The sequence below is a fragment of the Epinephelus lanceolatus genome, chromosome 12, assembly GCF_041903045.1.
Source record: "Epinephelus lanceolatus isolate andai-2023 chromosome 12, ASM4190304v1, whole genome shotgun sequence".
Taxonomy (NCBI): Eukaryota; Metazoa; Chordata; class Actinopteri; order Perciformes; family Serranidae; genus Epinephelus; species Epinephelus lanceolatus.
In genome coordinates, this window is record NC_135745.1 from 23,791,677 (window position 1) to 23,814,781 (window position 23,105).

Sequence of the window (23,105 nt, forward strand, 5' to 3'; positions counted from 1 at the left end):
GTAATATTTTTATATCTTCCATGTCCTTTATTTTGTATCATTGTAATCCTCAACTCAATAAATATAATCTAAAAAAAAGAAAGAAAGAGTATCCAGTACAGATAATGTACTTTTTACAAAGTACAAGTATCAACCGCATAAAATGTATCAATAGTTCTGTCAGTAATTTTCCAATAAATATAGCACCTAAACAATTTAAGGCTTAAAATAACTACTTCTGGTTCACTTTCACCCATTTCCGGTTTAAGCCACACCCACTTCTGGTTCAAACCCCGCCCATTCTGAGTACGTTTACAGATCATTTAGTTGGTTGAACAGATGCAGATAGTGGTGTACTCGCTCATCTCCAATCAAAATACCTTTATTCTTCTTGTCATTTAAAATTTGATAGTATGCACAACAAGAGTGAAAAACTGACGCTCTTTGTCGTTTAATTTTCAAACATTAAAGGGTAAGTTTTAGAAATTGAATAACTAGCCTAATTCACGGTAGATGAAGGGTCATGCATTTTCCGCCTGTCACTCAGGAAGGCTCAAGGAAAAATATCTGTAGCTTCAGAGAGGGTAAAAAAAAAAAAAAAGTCACACCCCAGCTACCCTCGTCCTCTGACAAGTAGAGAACCGTCCCTTAAGTCTGCCAGTTTTGACACAAAAGCCTGGAAATGAATACCAGATATAGTTTGTTAATTAATTAGTAATTATTTTGCCCCCTTTTTGTCCTACATTTAATTTTATTTTAATTTAATTATTTAATTTAATTCAATTTGTTCTATTCTATTCTATTCTATTCTACTCTTATTTTATTTTATTTTATTTTATGTTGTCTGTATATTGGACTCTGGTCCTGGCTTACTTTGATTTTATGGTGTCTTGTAAATCCATGCTGGCTGGGCATAACTGCGCAACTGACACAATAATAACTGACACAATAATAAAAAAAAAAATAGTCATTTATTCATATCTATCTATCTATCTATCTATATATATATATATATATATATATATGTCTATACATTGATCTATATATATATATATATGTATACATGCACACAGTGTATGCTGTGTGAATGAGTGAGTAGATGTGTATGGGCAGGGGCAGGGCTGTTTTTCAGTCTTGAAATACAAGTTGCAGGGAGGGGGAGGGGGGTGCAGGTGGGAGGATAGTGATGTGGTCTGGGCTATAAGGTCTTTTGTTCCAAATTTGGTGCAGTGCATCAAAATGCCTTTGCCTCTTGTAGGGCAGCATACACACACACACACACACACACACACACACACACACACACACACATGCAGACACACTCACACTCCAACTCTTCAACATTCAACTGTTTGGCCTACATTCTATTCTTACATTGCTTTCTAATTCATGTTGAATGTCATACGTTTCCTTTCCATGGAAATACATTTACTGTAGCACAGACTGTGAGATGAGAGTCAGCACACGTGTGCCTCTCCTGATACAGTGAAGAAAATGTTTCACCTAATATTTGGCAAGCTGAACTCTGAGGTAATTTCCCCGGTCCGGATGAAGTGTTTAAAATGACAGTAAGCACACCGTGAAAACATCTCGCGTCTGTCAATCCCCTGCTCCACTTGCAGTCAGATTGCATCAGGAAATAGACTGAGGCACAAACGATAATACTGCACCTCATATGCACCTGCCTGTGGTAACCTGATTTTTTTGGTCACATGGTTTCCATGGTAACAGAGCAATAGTCTTGACAGGCAATGAGGAGGGTTGTATAAGCAGTCTACTAACTACATTACTCTACTACGCTCTACACACAAACACACACGGTAACACACACACACACACACACACACAGAGTTTGTGATGTCATTTCAGGTATGAAATTGGAGCTGTGTTATGAGGAAAAGGGTGACGGGTGGCTGATATTCAAGCAGCCATCGGGACATTCCAGGAGCGTCAAATGTCTGATGGAAAACTGGGAGTGTTGGCTGACATTTTGAAAAGCGTCTCCAGCTCGTGTGTAAGACACACAACTGTGGCCTACAACAATAACAGCACTTCAAGTGATAATGAAGGTTTGAAACTACCAAACAAAGTAAAGCGGAAAAGAAGTTGTTGTACATATACACAAGGTGTAATAATTTGTAAATGTCTAAGCACAGCTTTTTGAAATAATAATCATTAAATCAGAATTCAGCTTAAAACATTTCAACTCTAGCTTCAGAAATTAAATACAGAAATAAAAACTGAGAGCCCTAGCATTCTCTTAATTTTCTGTGAAGAGAATAAATTAGAGACGTCAACTCCAGATCAAACCTGCTCCTACCCAAGTGTGCTCAATGCTGACTCTCATTTGATTATTGGTAACTTATTAACATAGGTAACACCCTCTAAACACTATATAAGGGCAGGTGTGGTGCCGTGTGCAGAGACTCTGACACATGCCCAAGCATTGGAGAGATGCCACCAAACAAAGGCTGTAAAAAGAAGAACTTAAGCAGTGATGAAATCAGTGTACTGTTAAATAAACTGAAACAAAGTAAATGTGATTTTCCAGTGTCTGTACTGGTGTCAGGAAAACCAAAAACCAGCAGCAGTGGTGGAGGAAGTATTCAGATCCTTTACTGAAGTAAAAGTACCAGTACCACACTGTGGAAATACTCTGTTAGGAGTAAAAGTCCTGCATGGAAATGTTGCTGAAGTGAAAGTATTTAAGTACAATCAGGAAAATGAAAAAACTGAAATCAACTTAATAAATCCAAATAATTAAAAGAAGTCCTCAAATTTGAAAAGCTGGAACCATGATTTTTTTTTCTCCATAAAAATGGCTTAAAAGATTTCAAAATAGTTGGCCAGTTAATTTTTTGAAATTTACTGACTAATTGTTTTAGCTGCACTTGTATATTTTCATATTTTTGTTGTTCAAAAATCTTAATTTGTAAAGTAGCTTGTTTCTAAATAGTTCATATAATAGTTGTTATCATAATAACTATTATAACAATATATCTGCAGTGAAGTGTAGAAGAAGGAAGTGGCATGAGATTAAAATACTCAAGTACAGTAAAAGTACCTCAGATCTGTACTTAAGTGCAGTACTTGAGAGTAAATGTACTTAGTTACATTCCAGCACTGCTCACACGGTAACTGAATTTACAGTAATTGGGATCAATGGACCAACTGTAGCATTTCTCTAACCCACAGATTTAATAATCCAATAATTATAATTACTCCAAAATATAATAATCTAAATTTGATTATATGATATCCATGTGGTGTTTTTTTTTTTTTTTTTTTACATCCCTCAAATTTAAAACTGTGGTGACAGCCTTGAGTCACCCCCGGCAACTTCTTTGAGTGTACCAACAAAAGCCGAAAATGGCATGCACCAAAAAATATTCGACAGTTTCTACGATCAGGCTTCCACCTCACCATCTACGTCGCCGACTTCCTGTCTCCAAAATGTTCGTGAGCATGGGTCAAAGTTCTTCCCCATCAAGTCTGCTTTTGCGTGGGACGTGGCGTATGGCTCTTTCAGGCCTCGTTTTGTGCATACGTAGTGTTTATAAATGAGACCCCAGGATTTAAATAGACATGCAGGCATGGTGTTTAAAATAAAGGCCTCAGTGTCATGTTCATTTAAACACAGAATATCAAGGTAGCATGATAAAGAATGAAGATATGAATTGTTTTCCAACCTCAGCTAATACAGCTCATACGGAATCAATTGATTCTTTTTATTACTGCCACCATTTTACGATGTCCTCTTCAAAAGGGCAAAAGGGCCCTTGAAGATTACTGTAACAGGGTCATTACACACAACAAAATTCCATGACTTTTCCAAAATGCTCAATGATTTTTTACTAATTCCATGACTTCCCCAGGTTTTCCATGACTGTGGGAACCCTGAAACATGGTAGATTCTGAGACGAGACCTTTAAAAAGTGGTCTACAACATTATCAGGACAAACAACTAAACATGACTTTTGTTGCTATAAATACTCACAGACTGATATGTAACTGTTTATTAGTACTATTTATTCCTTCTCCACAGCAAACAGCCTTAACAGCAAGCAAAGCACAGCTGCAGCTAATCACATTAATTACATCCCCATTCCATTTAGCTGTCCCAGTCAGCCTTGCAAGCATGCCCAGAACCTGTAAGTGGCACAGCTGAATGGAATGCAGCCATAATTAATGCTATCAATTACACCTGGGTGTATTTCCTGCTGCTGTATAAGAGGCCGTTTACACGTACACAGTGATTTTGATAAACGGAGACATCTTCCTTCGTTTGTGCCCTTTGTTTACACGCAAACGGAGATTTCTCCTCTGAAAACGAGTCTTTCTAAAAACTCCGGCCAGAGTGGAGATTTTGGAAAACTCTGGTTGCGCGTTTGGATGTAAACGGAGGAAAAAGGGAGATAAACAGAGTTATAGGCAGCCGACGTCACAGTATGCGCCGGAACTTGCGCCTGTGTCAAAAGTGCGACCTATGTTGCTATGGTGACAATGGATACATGGAAGGCTTGAGCTTCTCGTTACACTGCCACCTACAGGTTTGGCATGCTCTTGTGTATATATACACGGGTAAGTGTAAACGAAGATCTTTTTGAAAACGGAGACGGTGAAATGTCCGTTTATGAAAATAGCCGGCGACGTGTAAACGGCCTCTTACATGTCTGCTGTGAAACTGACTGATGCTCCACCTGACTCGTTTCTTTGTTTGCCGTTGGCTGCTTCGTTTACCTGAACATAATATCTGAAGAGAACAGACGTTAACACACATTCATTCATTTTCCATAACCGCTTATCCTGTTGGAGGTCATGGAGGGGCTGGAGCCTATCCCAGCTGACATAGGGCAAGAGGCGGGGCACACCCTGGACAGGTCACCAGACTATCACAGGGCTGACACATAGAGACAGACAACCATTCACACTCACATTCACACCCACGGACAATTTAGAGTCACCAATTAACCTGCATGTCTTTGGACTGTGGGAGGAAGCCGGAGTACCCAGAGAAAACCCACACTGACACAGGGAGAACATGCAAACCACTGCACCACCGTGCCACCAGATACAGACACATGTACAGATAATGGTGTACTCGCTCATACCTAGTTATGACGATGTATAATGGCCAGAGAAGTGTTTTTGCAGAACATGATGATGTCACAGTGAAGATGATCTCTGATCTTTTGGATATAAAATGTCATCACTTTAACGTTAACACTTTAACATTCATGAGAACAGGACAGACAGATGTACGTACGGAAGGACAGACAACCATCCATTCCATTTTCATCCGCTTATCCAGGGCCGGGTTGCGGGGGCAGCAGGCTAAGCAAAGCACCCCAGACCTCCCTCTCCTCACTGACGCTTTCCAGCTCCTCCTGGTGGGACCCTAAGGCGTTCCCAAGCCAGATGAGATATGTAATCCCTCCAGTGTGTTCTGGGTCTACCTCGGGGCCTCCTACCAGTGGGACGTGCCCAAAACACCTCCGGAGGGAGGCACCCAGGAGGCATCCTGATCAGATGCCTGAACCACCTCAACTGACCCCTTTCGATGCGAAGGAGCACTGTCTCTACTCCGAGCTCCCTCTGGATGTCCAAGCTCTTCAGTATCCGCGATCCCATTCTTTCGGTCACTACCCAGAGCTCATGACCATAGGTGGGGGTCGGAACATAGATGGACCAGTAAATTGAAAGCTCCCTCTTCACCAGGACAGACAACCCAAAAACATAATTCCTCCAGCCCCGGCTATCACCAGTGCAGAGCCATAAAGACACTACTAATAATAAAATTTCAAATAAGCATTTTGTTGTAGGGTTGTAGTTTTGGAACTGGATGGAAATTTTCTGACAAATGATGACTGGATTTGACATTTAGGTAAAAGTCTGTAAAAGCCCTTTTAACACAAATTTGTTTTTAGGCTGCACAGTGCACAGAAAACTGTAAGTCCATGAAAGAGCAAAGGTTGTAAAGTATAATGGTCTGTTAACATGCATTTTATGTTTCTTTATGAAATATGAAATCGAGGCCTCCTTGTGCTGCCAGAAGAAAAAAAATTCTAATATTCTAAATTCAATTCATGTTCCAGACACTCTATAGTTTTCAAAATGGCACGTAATGGACAAGACAGAAAAAAAGACAATATGGCACTCAAATTTTAATATCACAAGCTGGTTTAGTCGAGGCATTCTGTATCAGGGACAATTTAGTCATTTAAAGTACACAAATACATTAATGCAAAAATATTAATCAAGAGTGTGCATCAATCACAGCAGCTCAGTCTGTTCTTTTGCCTTTGAAGCCTCAGGAAAAGATGGATTTCCTCGGCCTAAAGGCGTCCCTCTGCCTCTCGTACATGGTGACGTATGATCTAAGAAGGTCCTCCATTGTGTCACCCTGAAAAAGGAGAAAAAGGGAATCTTTGTCAGAAAATGATTCATTTCAAAATCACCTCTCTGACTGGTTTATTGAATAAGGTCTACTGGCTTATCCTGCAAAAAATATTTACTGCCTGAATTATTCTTCTCCTGCCCAGTAACTGGAGATGAAAATGATCTTTTAGCTGTATCTGTGTACAGTGCATCAGTTTTCAAGTATAGACTTTATATACATGGTCCCTGTCAAATAAACTTGTAAATACATTAAATGAATGATACTGAATTTAGAAGACAGTCACTCACCTGTGAGGTTTCACAGACAAAGCTGTAGCCCCTCACCAAAGTGCTGATGGTCATCTCGAAGTAGCCGCCTTCGCTGTGGTAGTCTGTGATGCGGCTGAAGGGGTGCATGACCAGCCGCTCCTGAAAGGTTTACAGCATGATTAAAACACATTAAAGGGACAGATCACCCAAAAATAAACATATACATATTTACCTGTAGTGCTGTTTATCAGTCTAGATTGTTTTGGTGTGAGTTGCCAAGTGTTGGAGATACTGAGAGTAGAGATCATTGAATCACCGTGATGTCACACTAATAACAATCACTTCCATGTAGACAACTGGCAATTGATTACTTGTTGATTTATGTTGTCATTTCCAGCCATAATTGTATCATTTAAACATATGTAGTTAAACACTGTGGTCCGACCCATCTGATGTTTCTGCTGTGCTTATTTTATGTACTGTGTTGCTTTGCTATCATCTTTGATAAACCAAATCTACCAGCACAGAGGCTCAGCAATGCACTGCTGTGGATGGGGCCACAGCAAAAGGTACATTAGCCACCTACAAACATCTATATCACTATAACTGTATGCTATATTTGAATATTTTCAACGCTTTACCTTACACACAAGCCATACGACACCGGGGTAGACCAGCAACTTGGTGTTCTGCTAAGTTAAATCACTATTTTTGCCAACGTGTTCTTGTGTCTTTGATATAACGACTTTAATTCCCCGTCAAAAAAAAGTCTGTCTGACGGCAGGGTAAAGGGATGAAAATAAATCTAACTAGAAAAGCACTCAGAGAGTGCAGACCTCCGCCAAGTAGGTGATATTCCCTCCCCCTCTGCATCAGATTTTGCAGCCTGCATCGCAATTAGGTTATTTGCATCACTATCATTATTAGGTTATATGCCTTCACCATGGAGACACTGTGGTGTATTTATTTCATTTTTATTTTGTGCCAACACAGAATATAATGTTTTTTTGTATTATTCACTTTCTTTTTTTCCCAACACAGAACATTAATTTCAACTTTAGAATTACAACAATATTTAGCAAGTAGAACGAGACGTGCTTTCCGGCCACCAGATGGTGCTATTTTCACCGTCTTTAGAAAATGGAATTGCTGCTGAGGCTGTCAGACCATAGACTTTATTTATTATTTTATCCACTTTGCTTCAACCGATGACCACCAAAATTTTATCACCTGTTCCTTGTCCCATTATCCACCTTTCCTGAAAATTTCATCAAAATCCATTCATAACTTTTTGAGTTATTTTGCAGACAAACAAACAGACCAACGCCGGCGAAAACATAACCTCCTTGGTGGAGGTAAAAATAAATAAATATAGCATACACTTAAACTGACATTGATTTTTTGGGTGGGCCTTTTTAGGTGGCTAAAAACTAACTATTTAAGGCAGTGTCTGCTCAGCGCTGTTTGATTTTTTGTACATGATGTGAGGATTTTCTACCTGGATGTTATTGTAAACATAGTGATTCAGTCTATATCATGGAAATAGATGGCATTCGGCTAGTGGTGCTCAAAGCACCAAAAAAAAATAAAGAAATGAATTTGAAAAACTCAACAGCAATGTCTCTTTCCAGAAATCATAACCTGGTTACTCAAGATAATCCACAGACCTTGTTGTGAGCAGTTTCATGTAGGAACTATTTTCTTTCTACTGAACTACACCCACCAGAGGGAAGCATGTATCTCCTGCTCACCTGGCATCACTGAGCTAGCTAATGTTACAGCTCAGCTGAGGAGGACGCCATTTATTTTAACATCTCACTGTCACAAGCACAAGCCTCTCATCCATGAGTAGATGCACGCTTCCTTCTGCACAGTGATACAGTTGGTGGGTGTAGTTTAGTAGGAAGAAAATAGTTCCTACATGAAACTGTTTTCAACAAGGTCTGTGGACAGTGTTGGGCAGTAACGTGTTTCAGTAATAATATTACTTTTCTAGTAACGAGTAGTGTAACTAATTACTAATGAAATTTCAGTGATAACATTATGGTTACTCCTAAACCACTCAACTCGTTACAACTAACTTTTGTTATCACTACTGACTTGAAGTACAACAATCACATCAGTGGAATGATTTTAATAATCGTCAAGCTGTGCAGGCACATCACAAAGCAGCGCGCTAGTTGGAAACGATTAAATTGGGGCTGGAAATATATTCCCATTACTTTTGTCAGAAGGTAAGATGACAAGAACACTGTTGCTGCAGGTATTCAGACTAAAACTCTGAGATTCACTGTGAAAAACACATCCTCAAACCTGCGGTCTAAAACACCTCGGCTACCAAGACCGACAACACAACAATGTGAAGCTCCAGGAAATACACCCCACCAAAGGTGAGCCATCCTCAGTCGCAGTGGACAGCTGTAGCACTACAATGGCTAAACAACCAAAATTTGTGTCTGGATATGTGGTGGACGAAATGTTGCTCCATGAGTGTCTCTCCGTCTTTCGGGCAGAGCCTTGGGAAAATACCGGTCACAGGAAACAGAAATCACTCAGGTAAAAAGAAGCTATCTAGCCTTAGCTACATTTAACGGTGATTACCCTGAAATTCACTCAGAAGCATACATCTCAATTTTGCGGAGATATGCAATTACCAATTTTATGGGGTATAACAGAAAAGTAAAATAGTGAGAAGTGTAATGAATCACTGTTGGCAGGGAGTAATAAGAAAAGAGTAACAAGCCCAATATTGTCTGTGGATTATCTTGCGTTACCCAGTAATGATTTCTGGAAAGACATTGCTGTTGAGTTTTTCAAATGGATTTTTTTGGCTCTTTGAGCACCACAAGCTGAGTGACATCTAGTTCCATTATATTGGAAAGAAGGCAGACATCTGTACAGCTGATATCTCCAACACTCTGCAACTCACACCAAAACAATCTGGATTGACTAATAGCACCACAAGTAAGAGGAAAATTTGTATTTTTGGATTTTTGGGGTTGCCTATCCCCAAAAAATACACAAAATATTAAGATGTATTGGTTTGTTAGCATGAAAACATCCCAAACTGAGATGTTTTGTGACTAGATTTAAGTAACAGTGAAATAAAATACGACTACAAGGTGAAAACATAAATTGAAATACATAACAAAGAAGATATATGTTAATAGACATAATTTATTACTTACCTTTGTTGTAGGGTCTATGAAGGAGACACCTTGCTTGCTGATGGCGATCAAAAGCATATTTGGGTAGCTGGATTCACACGTTTGCTGCAAAGTCAAATGAAATCATAATGTGACAAAACAGCTTCCTCATACCGCTGCCTGCCAACACCACCATCACTTCATTCCGATGACTCACTTTAACTTCAAAGAAGGCACAGCCGAAGGTTGGCCAACTCGAAATGGCTTTCAGGAAGGCGATTTTGGCCTCGTGCACCGTTATGCCACTCTGCTTGTTGTACGCGGCGATGATGTGCTGCGAGTAGAACAAAAAGCAGAGAGAGAGCTGCTCAGTGGACGCCCCTCTTTACAGCAGACACAGTCATGTAAAAGCAAGTTCTCTCCTGGTACCTCTCCCAAAGATCATTTTTAAAACATCCTCCACTTCACCCTCCCTACCATAGATCCATTTTTGTCTTACATAGGGGGGGCAGGAGATCTTCAGGGTGAGATAGCAAGTCAACAGCATAAGCCCCACAGAAGTAGTATATATCATCTGAAAGCTGGGAGCCTGAAGATTAATTTGAGATGCAGCTCAGCTCTGTGTGTTTTTCTAGTCATAAATCTGTAATAAACATTATGTTGTGGTTAGGCACCCATTCAAACAAGTGTAAATGAGCATGTGACGGCCATTTACATGCTCCATTATGTCACCTAAGTTGTTGCAGCTAAGTTTAAGTATTTTTGACCACTTGAGAATTGATAAAATGGTCAAAAGTCCCTATGGACTGAGCTACTGCCGCCAAAATCCATGCTGTGATTTGGTATCAAAAACGTTTGACATTTGGAGATTTCTGTAAGAACTGGATTTTTCAGCAATTGGATGGCGAGCACATTCGTTCTGGAAACTGCTTAGAAATCCCCTTACTGTCAATATACCTGTAAAAGCTATCCATCGTCTGAATGCTCAAGTTTTGTTGTTTGTGGCTGTCAAGTTTCATGAGGCTGTGATTATCCCTGAGGTCACCAAAGTCATTTTATACAGTCATGTAAAGTTTCCCAAAATGGTCTACTGTGGGGACTAACATCATCACGTATGAATAAAACTGAGCTCATTGAATCCACAGGAGTCTCAGCTTTCCACTCAGACACAGTTTATGCCATCCCAGTATGCAGAAATATTCAAATACAATCCTTAGGTCTTCTAGTTCCATATGATACCATTATCTTCACTCTAGCTTTAGCCCATTACAGTCTCTGAGAGATGTTGGCCGAGGACGCCAGCACCCTCATGGAGCCTATGAGGTTTTAAATGAGGAATTAACATGTACATTTGTGCTCTGTACATTTCTTCCTTTACCTTCTTCCATTCTTCAGGGGACATGATTTTTATCTGGTCAGCAGGAACCAGCTTGCTCAGCATTCTGGGGATCATGACAAACTGCAACCTGTCTGAATCTACTTCGGCTCTGAAGAGTAGCCCGCCCAGGTTGGTCATGTCCTCTTTGGTGCAGCTGTGGTATCCACGCAGGTACCTGGGCAGCTCCTATATGGAGGCAAAAAGACAGATTGTGTGTCATGACAACCTTGTGTGTTGAAAAAAGTAAACAAGCCAGCAGAATGAGGAGTGTGTCTTGGTTTCATACCTGTGGGAAATGGAAGTTGAGGTCTGCAATCAGGTCTTTCCCTGGGGTCACATTGAACCAGAGTTTCCTCTTAAATATCACCAGGTAGGGCGCATTGGCTTGGTTACCTGGCAGACAAAACACAGTAGTGGAAAACTGCACTTGTATAGCACCTCTCTAGTCTTCCAAGCACTCAAAGCGCTTTTTACATTACAAGTCACATTCACACCCATTCACACACTGGTGGCCAAGGCTACCGTACAAGGTGCCACCTGCTACACGGGTTTAACACACTCACACACTGATGAAACAATCATCAGGAGCAATTTGGGGTTCAGTATCTTGCTCAAGGATACTTCAACATGCGGACTGGAGGAGCCAGGGATTGAACCCCTGATCTTCTGATTAGTGGATGACCCGCTCTACCTCCCGAGCCACAGCCGCCAACATCAGTTATATAAAAGGGGAATATAAAACCTGAAGGCATCAGTGTGAAGCTTTACCTTCTTTCACTTTCTTTCCTTTCTTAGGAGTCTCTGAAGTTTGCCTTAAACTGTCAAAGAAGTATTTGTGCTCCGACAAGCTTATGACCTGGGAATAAAAAAACAGAATAACATCAGTAAGTTAAAGGAACAATTCACTCCCCAAATGAACATTGGTATATCGATTGTTCACACCTTGTTATGTTGAATTTGGGAAGAAAACTATGCTTTTCTTGCCTACCTCCGTGGTGAACTGAGAATCTAAAAAGTCATATGGGACCACGTTAACAACAGCAAAACTATATCAAGACATCTACTGACATGCAACTTGTGCAGTATATTCCAAGTCGTATATATCCAGCCATACGAACTCTGGTGCGGTTTGTGGTGAGAACGTGTTCCGACCTCGATCTGAACCAACTGCAGTCACATGACACATTGTTTGGGTTAAACATGAGCATGTTACAGTCCAGGAGGATTATTAATGTGCACCTCCTCCTGTACTGCCTTAATATGCACATTCAGCACATCCAATGCATCAAAACATTGTTTTCTAGTTGGAGTCGCGCCTCGTTTTCAAACTGTACGGTTTGACTAAAATGAACAATGACAGCAATATAATCCACGATGACCAGCGCTAATTTTTGGATTCTTCGTTCACCAGAGGCATGCGAGAAAAACAAAGTATTCTTCATGACTTCAGCATGTCACAGGGTGAGTAAATGATATAGAAATGGTCATTTGGGGGGTGAATTGCTCCTTTAAACAGGGTAGAAGCACAGCCTTGGTTATTCCAGTCATTAATAATGAAGATTTTAAATTCACCAATGTAGAAGAGATTCAAATTTATGACCTCATTGTCACAAGGTTTTTTTTACATCAATGCAAAACACACCACAAAATGTCCTCCTTAATCTATATAGAATATATTTAACTACATCTTCATCTTTTCTGTCGCATTACAGTGTAATGAATGAAAAAAATATCAATCAACAAACTTCTGCAGGAATGTTACCCAACCCCACCTTGTTGGATGTTTTCAGGTACAGGCCATATCCGTCAGCTGAGCTCAGTTTGAGCTGAAAGGCGATACTGCAGCACAGGTCTTTGATTGTGGTCGTCGATGTCACCTCAAATATCTGCAGCGAGAACAGTAAGTACAGAAACTTTAGCTGATATATCCAAATGGACTGTGTAATGATATTTAAAGTAATCTAGAAGTCATTTTAGAAACTTGTGTTTAAAGAATACATGCAGGGGAAAAGTTCTTTGCTACTGTGTTTCCTTAAAGATAAAGGATGGATGACATTAACAGCAGAATGAACAGCTTTACAGTCTTGTTATGGTGGTGACGTTAGGTCATGTTATTGTAGCGTAGTTCCTTTATCGCCTAACGTTAGCTTTTTACTTCTGGCGATTGCAATGCTGCTTCAGTAATCATGAAAGTGGTGTTCATCTGTGAAGATTATCTTGCTGAACATAATGTCTAAGTATCATAAACCTTTGTTTGACACAGCTTTTTTTTTTTTTGAAAATAATCCAAAACCCAATGGAAAAATCACATAAGCGTTTTGACAATGGTGCCAGGGCAAAGCTAACTTCCATGTCAACCTACAGAAAAACATCAGCCCTGGAGCACCCTATAGATGTTTATCCCCATTAGGGCCACCCCCAGACTTTTGGAGGCATTAATTGAAATGATGTGAGAAAAATATTTTGTCCTCTCAGTTTTGACAATATTCTGATATCTGCGCAAGCTTTCTCTTAAAATATCAAAAGACACCTGTAACCTGTCTTTTTTCCACCTTCGTTCAGCTTTGTCTGACAGCACGAGTGGACAGGACACTGTTCAGCCATGGTTCAGACTTTGATTTGGAGCACATGATCTTAAAAGGAGCGTCAGTGTCCAGGATGTTTTGGCACGTGGAGTAAAATTTTGATGTTAATTGCTCAGTATCAAAACAAAGGGGGGAATCTAAGTTACAGCACAGCATTGGACAGGTTAAACCTGCGACAGCGACGAGGTACCGTACATGGTTTAACAACCATGGGGAGTGCTGGCTGTGGTCCAAACTTTCTTCCATTAGTAAATAGGAGGAAGTAATGAGAGTTGATATCAATGCTATTATCAAAGTGTTAAAACACTGCTGAGAGTCTGCACTCTAGTGGACACCTCATTTAAGTGTGTTAAGAAAGGAGTGTCTTACATCATGTGTGTCATTTGGGAAGTGGACTTTATGGAAGATCTGGGTGCTGTTCTGTTGGATGGCGTCCACTTCTGCTGGATGGGGAGGAAGATTCCTGGGATCCTTACTGAGGGTACAAAGCACTCAGATCAATTTATTGCACACACACACGTTCATCAATGAACAACACTCCACACCTGAGTCCTGTTGTAAGAGCGTTTTTTTGTTTAAACTGTATAAAACTGTGATTTACTGATATGTGTGATTTCTACTGTGATTAATACAGTAACGAACTGATGTGAATAAATAAATGAGAGATCACAGACATTTCCATCTGCACACTGCCTTTACCCCTAAACATCCACTTTCTCCTTTTATTTCTATGGAAGAAAACTATTGCCACAGTGATTTGCATCTTGGCAGTGACTGAAGACCAAATTTCAAATGTAGGTATTCAGCTGCCAGTGTGGTGCAGTGGTTAGCATTGTCCCCTCAGAGCAAGAGGGTTCCTGGTTTGAACCCTTCTGGGGGAGCCCTTCTGTGTAGAGTCTGCATGTTCTCCCCGTGTCAGCGGGGTGCTCCGGCTTCCTCCCACAGTCCAAAGACATGCAGGTTAACTGGTGACTCTAAATTGTCCGTAGGTGTGAATGTGAGTGTGAATGGTTGTCTGTCTCTATGTGTCAGCCCTGTGATAGTCTGGTGATCTGTCCAGGGTGTACCCTGCCTCTCGCCCAGTGTAAGCTGGGATAGGCTCCAGCACCCCCACTATCCCAAACAGGATAAGCGGTTACGGAAAATGACTGAATGAGTTGCCAGTATCTGTAAATAGTGAACTACATGTGATTAAACTAGTACTGTAAAACTCAAATTAAACGTCTCTTTTACTAGCCCACTGTGGCTACACATTTTGACAAATAAATGCTTATCTCAATTAGACGCCTGGTCTGGTTGCGTAGCTGTTCATTTTTATAAAAGTTTTTTGGACTGTGAACTTGAGCTAACATTGGTCAGCTGTTTAGATCGCATATACAAATGTAAATGTTGTCAATATCTCTTTCTAATTCCAGTCTGACCTGTGCATCCCGTGCAGCCTCTGCAGGCAGCCAGCAGCCAGCTGGTCTCTGGGCCGCGACTCCAGGAAGCGCTGAGTGTGTCTCATCAAATCCTTACTGGGGGGAAACAAGCCTGTACACAGCCACATGAGCTGCCACCCACGCTCCACACTCAACCTAAAGTGAGGAAGAACAATAAATTCACAGAGGATTGTTGGAGGATGTGTTGGCTCTTGATTATGTGTGAATGCTTTAACATACAGATGAACACAGTGAGGGAGCACCTGTTGTTGTTACTGGTCATCTGTCTCATAATCTGGCAGTAGATCTCATCCTGCAGAGCTTGATGCTGGGTGGCTGGACCAAAGATTTGGTCTGTCAGCTCTATAGGGCTGCGAGCGTTTTTGATGGGGTAGTCGCCCATGTACTTCAGGATAGGTAGAAGCCAGAGTTAAGGATTCGCACAGACAGTAATGACACTAAAACAAGGTCTGTATCACATGCAGTTCCTTTATGTGTTCCAGACAGATGAGCTCTTTCCTCTAAAAAAGTTTGGTGTATGGAATCAACAATAACATTTTTATCTTAAGCCATTTTCTCCCGCCATTATACAGGCAGGATCCTGTCCATTACTTTGAAAGTTTAGGAAGCTTAAAAAGGTCCAGGTGTAAAATTACCTTCCGCTCTGCCTCCGACTTTTGCCGGCCAAGCAGCTAACTTTCGCTGGAACCATCATACCCATTCAAGTCCACAAACTTGAATGGGGATAAAGTTATTTGTGTGGATCTACTAGACTTCTTGTTGTTTCGCAGGGTTTGTGATGTTAAAAAAAAAAAGATTCACTGAGTTCCCAGTCTTGGAACCCATCGGCTATCTGCTATCGACAACAACAAGCCTCTGGGTGAGGGCTAATATTTCAGGCTGATTGGGTGTAGCCAGCAGATATCTTGGCCAAGACTTCCTCTGTCATGCGCCAGTCATTTTAGCTGAAAATGTCTGAATGGTCAATACTGCTCAGGCTACAAACGATTTACAAATAGAAACCAGAATGCTTCTGCCTCTAAAATCTTGTCACGCCGTGAACAGATGTCAGATGTCTGCATTCATATGTTGATATCTGCTTAAAGAGATTTACAGACATCTCTTTCTTGTAAGTCTACAGGAAAAAGTTTTTTTCGGCCTCATGGCATTATGTGATAAACCCCGAAGTTGTAATTCCACGGTTTGGTCACTGTGTCAAAGTGGCTTCGAAGCCGAGCAATCCTTCTAGGTGAAAGTATGTAGTGCGCTTGCTCTGTGGGCGAGATGATGCGGAAGATTCAGGTAATTTTATACCTATTGGGAGTGGAACCTTTTTGGCTTCTTTGGAGCAACTTTCATAGGAATGAACAGGGCCCTGTATCCTGTTCTCTTTATACATCCAAGCAACAGGGAGGCATTAGTTTGAAGGATATCAGTGAAGGCGTTGCAGGCCAGGTTGCTGAGTTCAGAGTTGCGGGCCAGGCTCCTCATCAGCGGCTGTTTGAGAGGTTCTCTGGAAATGGCCCACAGCTTCTCTCTGCTGACCCCTTTTCGAGCGACATCTTTACCTGCAGGCCTGCGACGGGGGGGGGGGGGGAGATAGACAGCGTGAACACATCTGTCCTGCTTTCTTCTGTTGTGTTCTCTACTCAAACTCAGCATCACTACTGGCTGAAACACACCACTGAGCAAATCTAGAATCACACTTATTGTTAGATAAATATTGAAAAAAGCCATATTATAAAGTGATTTATATGACATAAATACCTGAAGTTCTCAAGAGCAAACTCTTTTAAAGAGATGGGAGCCACTGCCTTATCCATTTGTGTGACGTTTTGTGTTAGGGAGGGTTTCCTCTGGCCCGGATTTAGCAGTTCCTGATGGGTCAGAAGCAGTTCATTAGTTACACCACAAGAGGGGCTCATGTGACCCATCATACCTGTAGATCCACTGCTGCAACCACAGACCTGAAAAATCACTGTGCAATACGTTCATGTCTGTACATGTGCAGCCCTATGTAAACCTGAATAAAGTCAATTACTGTGACGTCTGCTGCTGTAAATTTGTATGTATAGTTTGGAATAAAAGCTATGACATGTGAGGGTAACTCTACCAGCATCTCGTCAGAAGGCTTCTCCAGAGTCGGCAGAAACTGCACTATATCCTTATAGACCACACCGCTGGCGCTGGTCCGCTGGTTGGTTGCACTGATCCAGTTCTTATCAGAGCTTTCCTCATCTTTCTCTGCCAGCAGCAGGTCCCCTCGTTTACAAACCAGGAACATGGGGTCCTCTGCAGAAGGAGCGAGAGGGACAGAGAGGCGTGTGAGTTTTTTGTGCATGTATGGGATAAGATAGACTTAATATGTGCAATCGATTTTCAGTCACCTATAAATACCTGGTTTATTGAGGTCCTGCTGAGCCAGTGCATACCGTGAGCGCTCTCTCAGCCCGTCCAGGTTTTTTTCTATAAGCACTGCCATTTCTGAAGCTTCATCAGACCTCAGGACAAACTCTCCTCTGACTGTGACCAAACTCACTGACTGAACACTGAAATGGCTGTCACTAGACGGGTTATAAACATCAGAGTTTAATGTGTTTGACGCTTTTTCAAAAATCAAAATGTTTAGCAAAACAAAAGTGATTATATTAGCAGGAAAAATTGTTTACGTTATCCCTACCTGTTCAAGCGTACTTCCTTTACCTCTAAGTAAGGAAGCTCAAGGAGTATCTTGTCTCTTCCTTCCATGAAGAAGATGCCACTCCAGTTCACAGCCACGACAAACCTGCTTTTGGGTAAAGGAGGTCCTGTGGGCGGATATGGGAACACAAATGTCTCAGAAGGCAGGGTTTTAAGTGATCTCTCATTTCTGTAATGGCAACTGGTAATCAAAGTTCAGGGAGGATGCTCAGCAATATGGTGGCAGCGGTGAAAACAAGTATACAGATCCCTCACTTGAGTAAAAGTCTTAATTTGACACTGCAAAAATGAGGTGTGGGACAGAGTATCGAAAAGGGAATATATCATATTACTTCCTCCTGTGATAACTTATCAACACACTGGTACCAAGGATTCCCCTGTGAATTACCAGAGTCACTACTTCTTCGTGGTAAAGCTTATCAAATAAATGAGGTCAAGTGAACAGAGGTCAACTAACTACGATGAAGAAGAAACTCACAGGAGGAAAATGGTGGACAGTTTGGACAGCGGGGAAACAAATCAGAAAGGCAGGGAGTCGAAAGTCTGAGCGCGCTTCGGCTTTTATGACACAGATGGGACAAACAAAATTGAAATAGAAAAAGTGTCTTGTGAATGTAAAGAGCATGAGCAACACAACTAGCGTGCACCATCCTGATCTCTCCGAGTAGCACCTGGCTAACGCTACCACAGCTGAAGGTCAGCCTACAGTAAATGCAGTGTGCAGTGTTCACTGTGTCAACTCAAATTCTGTTAAACTGACACTGCAATGTAGTAAATAAATAAATAATTCCAGATTTTTGCCTTTCAAAGGGTATGTTTCTCTTCTTTACTTGCGCAGACATCCTAACTATCGTTGATGATTGTCTTGCAAAGCATCAAGTATCGCAGAATTGCTGTATTGTGATACCATCATTATCGTAGGCAACATATCGTGATCGTACGATAACTCCAACCCCTAAGTAAAACTACTTAATGCAGAAAAATTAAAATCAGTTTAATCGGTCAAAATAGTTAACATAATTAAAAGCAGCGGATGCTCATATTTGACTAGCCGAAACCTTGAAATGTTTTTGTATGCAAAATATCTTTCATGACTTTCCCATGACGTCATATTTGTCTTTGGATTCCCCGTGTTCTGCTTTTCTTTTGTTCCTACACTTAATGAATGTAAAAATATTCATAAATAAAAGGTATAAAAAAAAATAGATGCTAATAAATTTAAATAAAGTTATTTTAAAAGTTGTTGTTTTCATGTCTTGTCTGTTTTAATTATTGACATGCAAAACACTTTGTAATTCTACCCTTTATAAGTGTAGTGGAGCAGAAGTAGAGAGTGGCATGACATTAAAATACTCACATAAAGTACAAGTACCTCGAATTTGTGCTTAAGTACAGTCCTTGCGTAATTGTACTTAGTTACATTCCACCACTTTATGGAGGAATATTATCAATTCAGAATTTACAGGAATACAGCATACATATTTCACACACTAATTACATTAAATACTGACATTCATCTGAGGAAAGCCCAGCTGCAGCGGGAATATGTTTTTTTGTATCCTTAGGCAAGATACTGAACCCTCGGCCACCAGTGTATGACTGTGACATGCAGTGTAAAAAGAAAAGCGCTCTGAGAGTCTAGAAAAGTGCTATAGAAGTGCAGTCCCTTTACCATTTACATTCAGACACAATAAATCCAAAGCATTTCAGGTTACACAGGCACAAAGACACACAGCATTAAATCAAGACCTTCCCTGAGTGTTGTGTAAAACTTACATTGCATTTTAACTGCTGCATGTAAAACAGGCGGTGTGTTGACTGACCTGACATCATTGTAACTTCATAAAACTTGGAGAAGTGCAGGGGCCATTCGTGTTGGGCGTTTTTGACCAGTTCTCCTTTAACGCTGTCTGTTTTCTGCTTCCCGTTGGCATAAGGACCCTGTGGGATCAGGATGTAAAAGTATTGTATGTATTGTGCTTGTGTGATAAAGAACTAAAACTAATAAAAGGTTTCAGGCTCAAGTCACGTTCATAAGACACTCACAGTAGCTTCTTTTGTCATTTTGTCTGACATTTTACCTGTAAATGTCCTGCGCTGATGAGTTGGATCCACCTGGTCATAGATTTGTTCTCGATCAGCGGGGTGGCGATGCACTCCTCGACCACCTTCTGCACGTTGTCTTTGTTGTACTCAGAGCCAAACTGGATGTAATAGTGCTTTGCAGCCATCTGGACGTATCCATCCTCCTGAGGGATGCAATATATCTTTATTAGATACAGTTCACACAAATCGGTTTATTGGTTTTTTTGTTGCTTGTTTTGGACTGGATTTTAAAATCATTTAATGCGCTGCAAAAGAAAAGCTGTTGAATAAAGCATCGGCTATAAGGAAGTAATAGTGGACTGCAATTTTCCCTGAAATCACGTGGTGTTTGATCGGAAAGATAAGTTCCTTCCTGACTGGGAAAATTATATAAACTAGGGATAGACCGATATGGATTTTTTAGGGCCGATGCCGATACTGATTTTTTTCCATCACCCTTAGCCGATGACCGATTATGGACTGCCGATTTTCTTGAGCCGATATTTGGGGCCGATACTGCTTTTGCTCCCTCAATTTACATCAAAAAATGACACAATGTTAACAAATATTACAGGTCTCAAGTTTAAAATAAGAAACATTTATTGAAAAGTAAAAAATACTAAAAAAAGATGGAAAGTTGAGGTAGAACAGGTAGAATATTATTATTATTATTATTATTATACATTCAAATAAAAAAAAGAGTTCAGTGCTCTTAAATCTTCCAGTAATGTCTTTATAAAATAAACAAATATTTAAGCTGAAGCATAAATAAAACAACAACTACTGTACACAGTAGGATTCAACAGCTTTGTTCAACTTAACCACATACTTTCAAATGAAAAAAGTGCCAGGGAAAAATAAATCTGCAAACCCACGCACGTATCGGCCGATGCCAATACAAGTAAAAAACTCAAATATCGGCCCGATATATCGGCCGGCCGATGTATCGGTCTATCCTTAATATAAACACTCATACAACACGTGAACCATTATTTGTTCATGGTGTGATATCACAACAAGGGGCAGTTCTATGACTTAAAAAAAATATACCATGTGACGTCACATTTGTCTTTTAGCTTCCCATCAGTAAAAAAAGTTATAACAGAGGATGTGGTTTCTCATTCCCGAGCCTGACCTTGTCACTGGTGTACTCTCCCGACTTGATCCCCTTGATGACCTGTCTGTAGATTAGATCCGTGCTGATGGCGTCGACTGAGCAGTCGTGCCATGGTGTGAACACTTCCTTGCGGATGGAGAGCTTCCAGGGGGTGTCCTTCTCCACCATGCCCTGCCTCCTCATCTCCTGCTCGCACTGTGACACTGCGTCGAACACGTGCTTCCCACAGCTGCCCAGAGACCATATCTGGAGACGAAAGACCAACAAGGTTTGAGTGACTGTGGTTCCTGTACAATCTCTTTTACATATTAAATCACACAAGTATCAATATATAAATAAATACACGGATAAATAAATATGGAAACAAGTAAATAAAAGACTACATAAATGCTGAATACAGAAAAAAAGAAATGCTGACATAAATAAATGTATAAATGTATAAATAAATAAATACACCAATACAGAAATATGATAAATTAGATAAATTATACAAAAATAAATAAATAAAACAAATAAATACAGAAAAAAAATCTAAAAAAATAAAAAGAATAAATAAATAAATGCATAAATACATTTTAAAAATAAATAAATAAGAAAATCAATACATAAATGTTAAAATAAATACAGGAATAAATAAATGTGATTTTTTTTAAAAGGACTAGATAAATAATACAAAAATTAAAAAAAAAATTAAATAAATAAATGCTTAAATGAATACAGAAATAAATAAATGTATAAATGTACAAATTAATAAACCAAGAAATGAATAAATAAATGTTAAAATAAATAAATGCATCAGTAACTAAATAAAAGAATAAATATATAAATAAATATATAGATAAATAGGAATCGATAATTAAACAGGACTTAAATATCTTACGTTTATATCTAACTTTTGTACAACTACATTTATTAGTTATTATTATTATGTATTTTTTTCATATTTATTTTGACATTCATTCATTTTTTTAATTTATCTATTTTATTTTATTACTGTATTTATTTACACATATATTTCTCTTAGACTTGTGTCATTTTTTTTATCCTGTGTGGATGATGGATATGATGAGACAAGTCAAAGTAAAGCTCACCTTGTCAAAGAGACTGATGTACAGGGAGAATCCGTACGTGTCTCGAAGATCAATCTTGTCAGCCACAGCTTGACAGACCTCAGCAGAGGTGGAGGCCGAGTCCAGCTGCAGACTGAGGGTGCGGCCGTCCAGTAGAGTCACAGACACATCTATGGGCTCCTTGGACTTGGCAGCCTGTCAGTGGGGAGAAGAAAGATGAGATTGAAATGATGTTTGATTGATGTGATGTGTCCTTTGTTTCCAACAATAAAGCAAGCCAAGAAAATACTGTCAAGAGACAACAAAAAAGGGTTTCTACCTGTTGCTCCATCGAACAGGGCAACTCTTTTCTTTCTCCGTTGGCTACTATACGACGCAGGCGCTCAGCACAGTAATCTCCATAACCATTGGGCCCTCTGCAGACAAAACTCTCCAAATACTGTGGAACAGAGAAGAACAGGGTCAATAAAATGTTCTGCTAAATGAAGAATGATACTAATGATAACAAAAAGAATAAAATAGGTGTGGACTGCATTTTGGGTTTCTCGGAATCAACACTTTTTTTTTGGAACATGTATCTCAGTATCACGAGAACTGATGTGATTAATTGAAAATGCTGACAAGCTGTAAAAGAGTAAAAATGGACTATATATTCCTGATAGTGATGAATTAATCTCGAATTAATTAATTGCAGGTTTCAGAAGACGATGAGGATACACAGCGAGTAAAGGTGTCCACTACTGCCATATTTAACTTCAGCTTTTATCAATTTTTATTCCATAAATGACTCTTTATCTGCATTTTGCAATGTTTGTCCAGCATTTTTGATCTCATTTCACTTTGATCCTATCAACACAGCAGGTGGGTGTGAGCTGTGTTTACCATCCTTTTAGAATTATCTGTGATAAAAGCCGAATAAATCCTTGGAAGGTAAAATTAAAAAAGTTAAAAGATGGAAGATGACAACACACAGTAA

General features: G+C 39.9%; 1 protein-coding gene across 1 annotated transcript in view; it reads right to left on the reverse strand.

Annotated features, from left to right (window-relative positions):
- Positions 1-6,130: 6,130 nt before the first annotated feature.
- Positions 6,131-23,105, reverse strand: part of LOC117272336 (unconventional myosin-VIIa-like) — a 39,936-nt gene continuing 22,961 nt past the window's right edge. The window contains exons 30-50 of the mRNA XM_033651204.2: positions 22,449-22,568; positions 22,151-22,324; positions 21,078-21,305; positions 19,939-20,106; positions 19,681-19,798; positions 17,838-17,964; positions 17,555-17,721; positions 17,271-17,449; positions 16,925-17,034; positions 16,591-16,733; positions 15,421-15,574; positions 15,158-15,313; positions 14,106-14,211; positions 12,924-13,037; positions 11,920-12,007; positions 11,438-11,544; positions 11,152-11,337; positions 9,991-10,107; positions 9,816-9,899; positions 6,667-6,786; positions 6,131-6,382 (exon numbers count right to left, since the gene is read on the reverse strand). Coding sequence (XP_033507095.2) covers positions 6,290-6,382; positions 6,667-6,786; positions 9,816-9,899; positions 9,991-10,107; positions 11,152-11,337; positions 11,438-11,544; positions 11,920-12,007; positions 12,924-13,037; positions 14,106-14,211; positions 15,158-15,313; positions 15,421-15,574; positions 16,591-16,733; positions 16,925-17,034; positions 17,271-17,449; positions 17,555-17,721; positions 17,838-17,964; positions 19,681-19,798; positions 19,939-20,106; positions 21,078-21,305; positions 22,151-22,324; positions 22,449-22,568 — 2,859 coding nt within the window. The 3' untranslated portion in view covers positions 6,131-6,289. The remainder of the gene's footprint in view (positions 6,383-6,666; positions 6,787-9,815; positions 9,900-9,990; positions 10,108-11,151; positions 11,338-11,437; positions 11,545-11,919; positions 12,008-12,923; positions 13,038-14,105; positions 14,212-15,157; positions 15,314-15,420; positions 15,575-16,590; positions 16,734-16,924; positions 17,035-17,270; positions 17,450-17,554; positions 17,722-17,837; positions 17,965-19,680; positions 19,799-19,938; positions 20,107-21,077; positions 21,306-22,150; positions 22,325-22,448; positions 22,569-23,105) is intronic.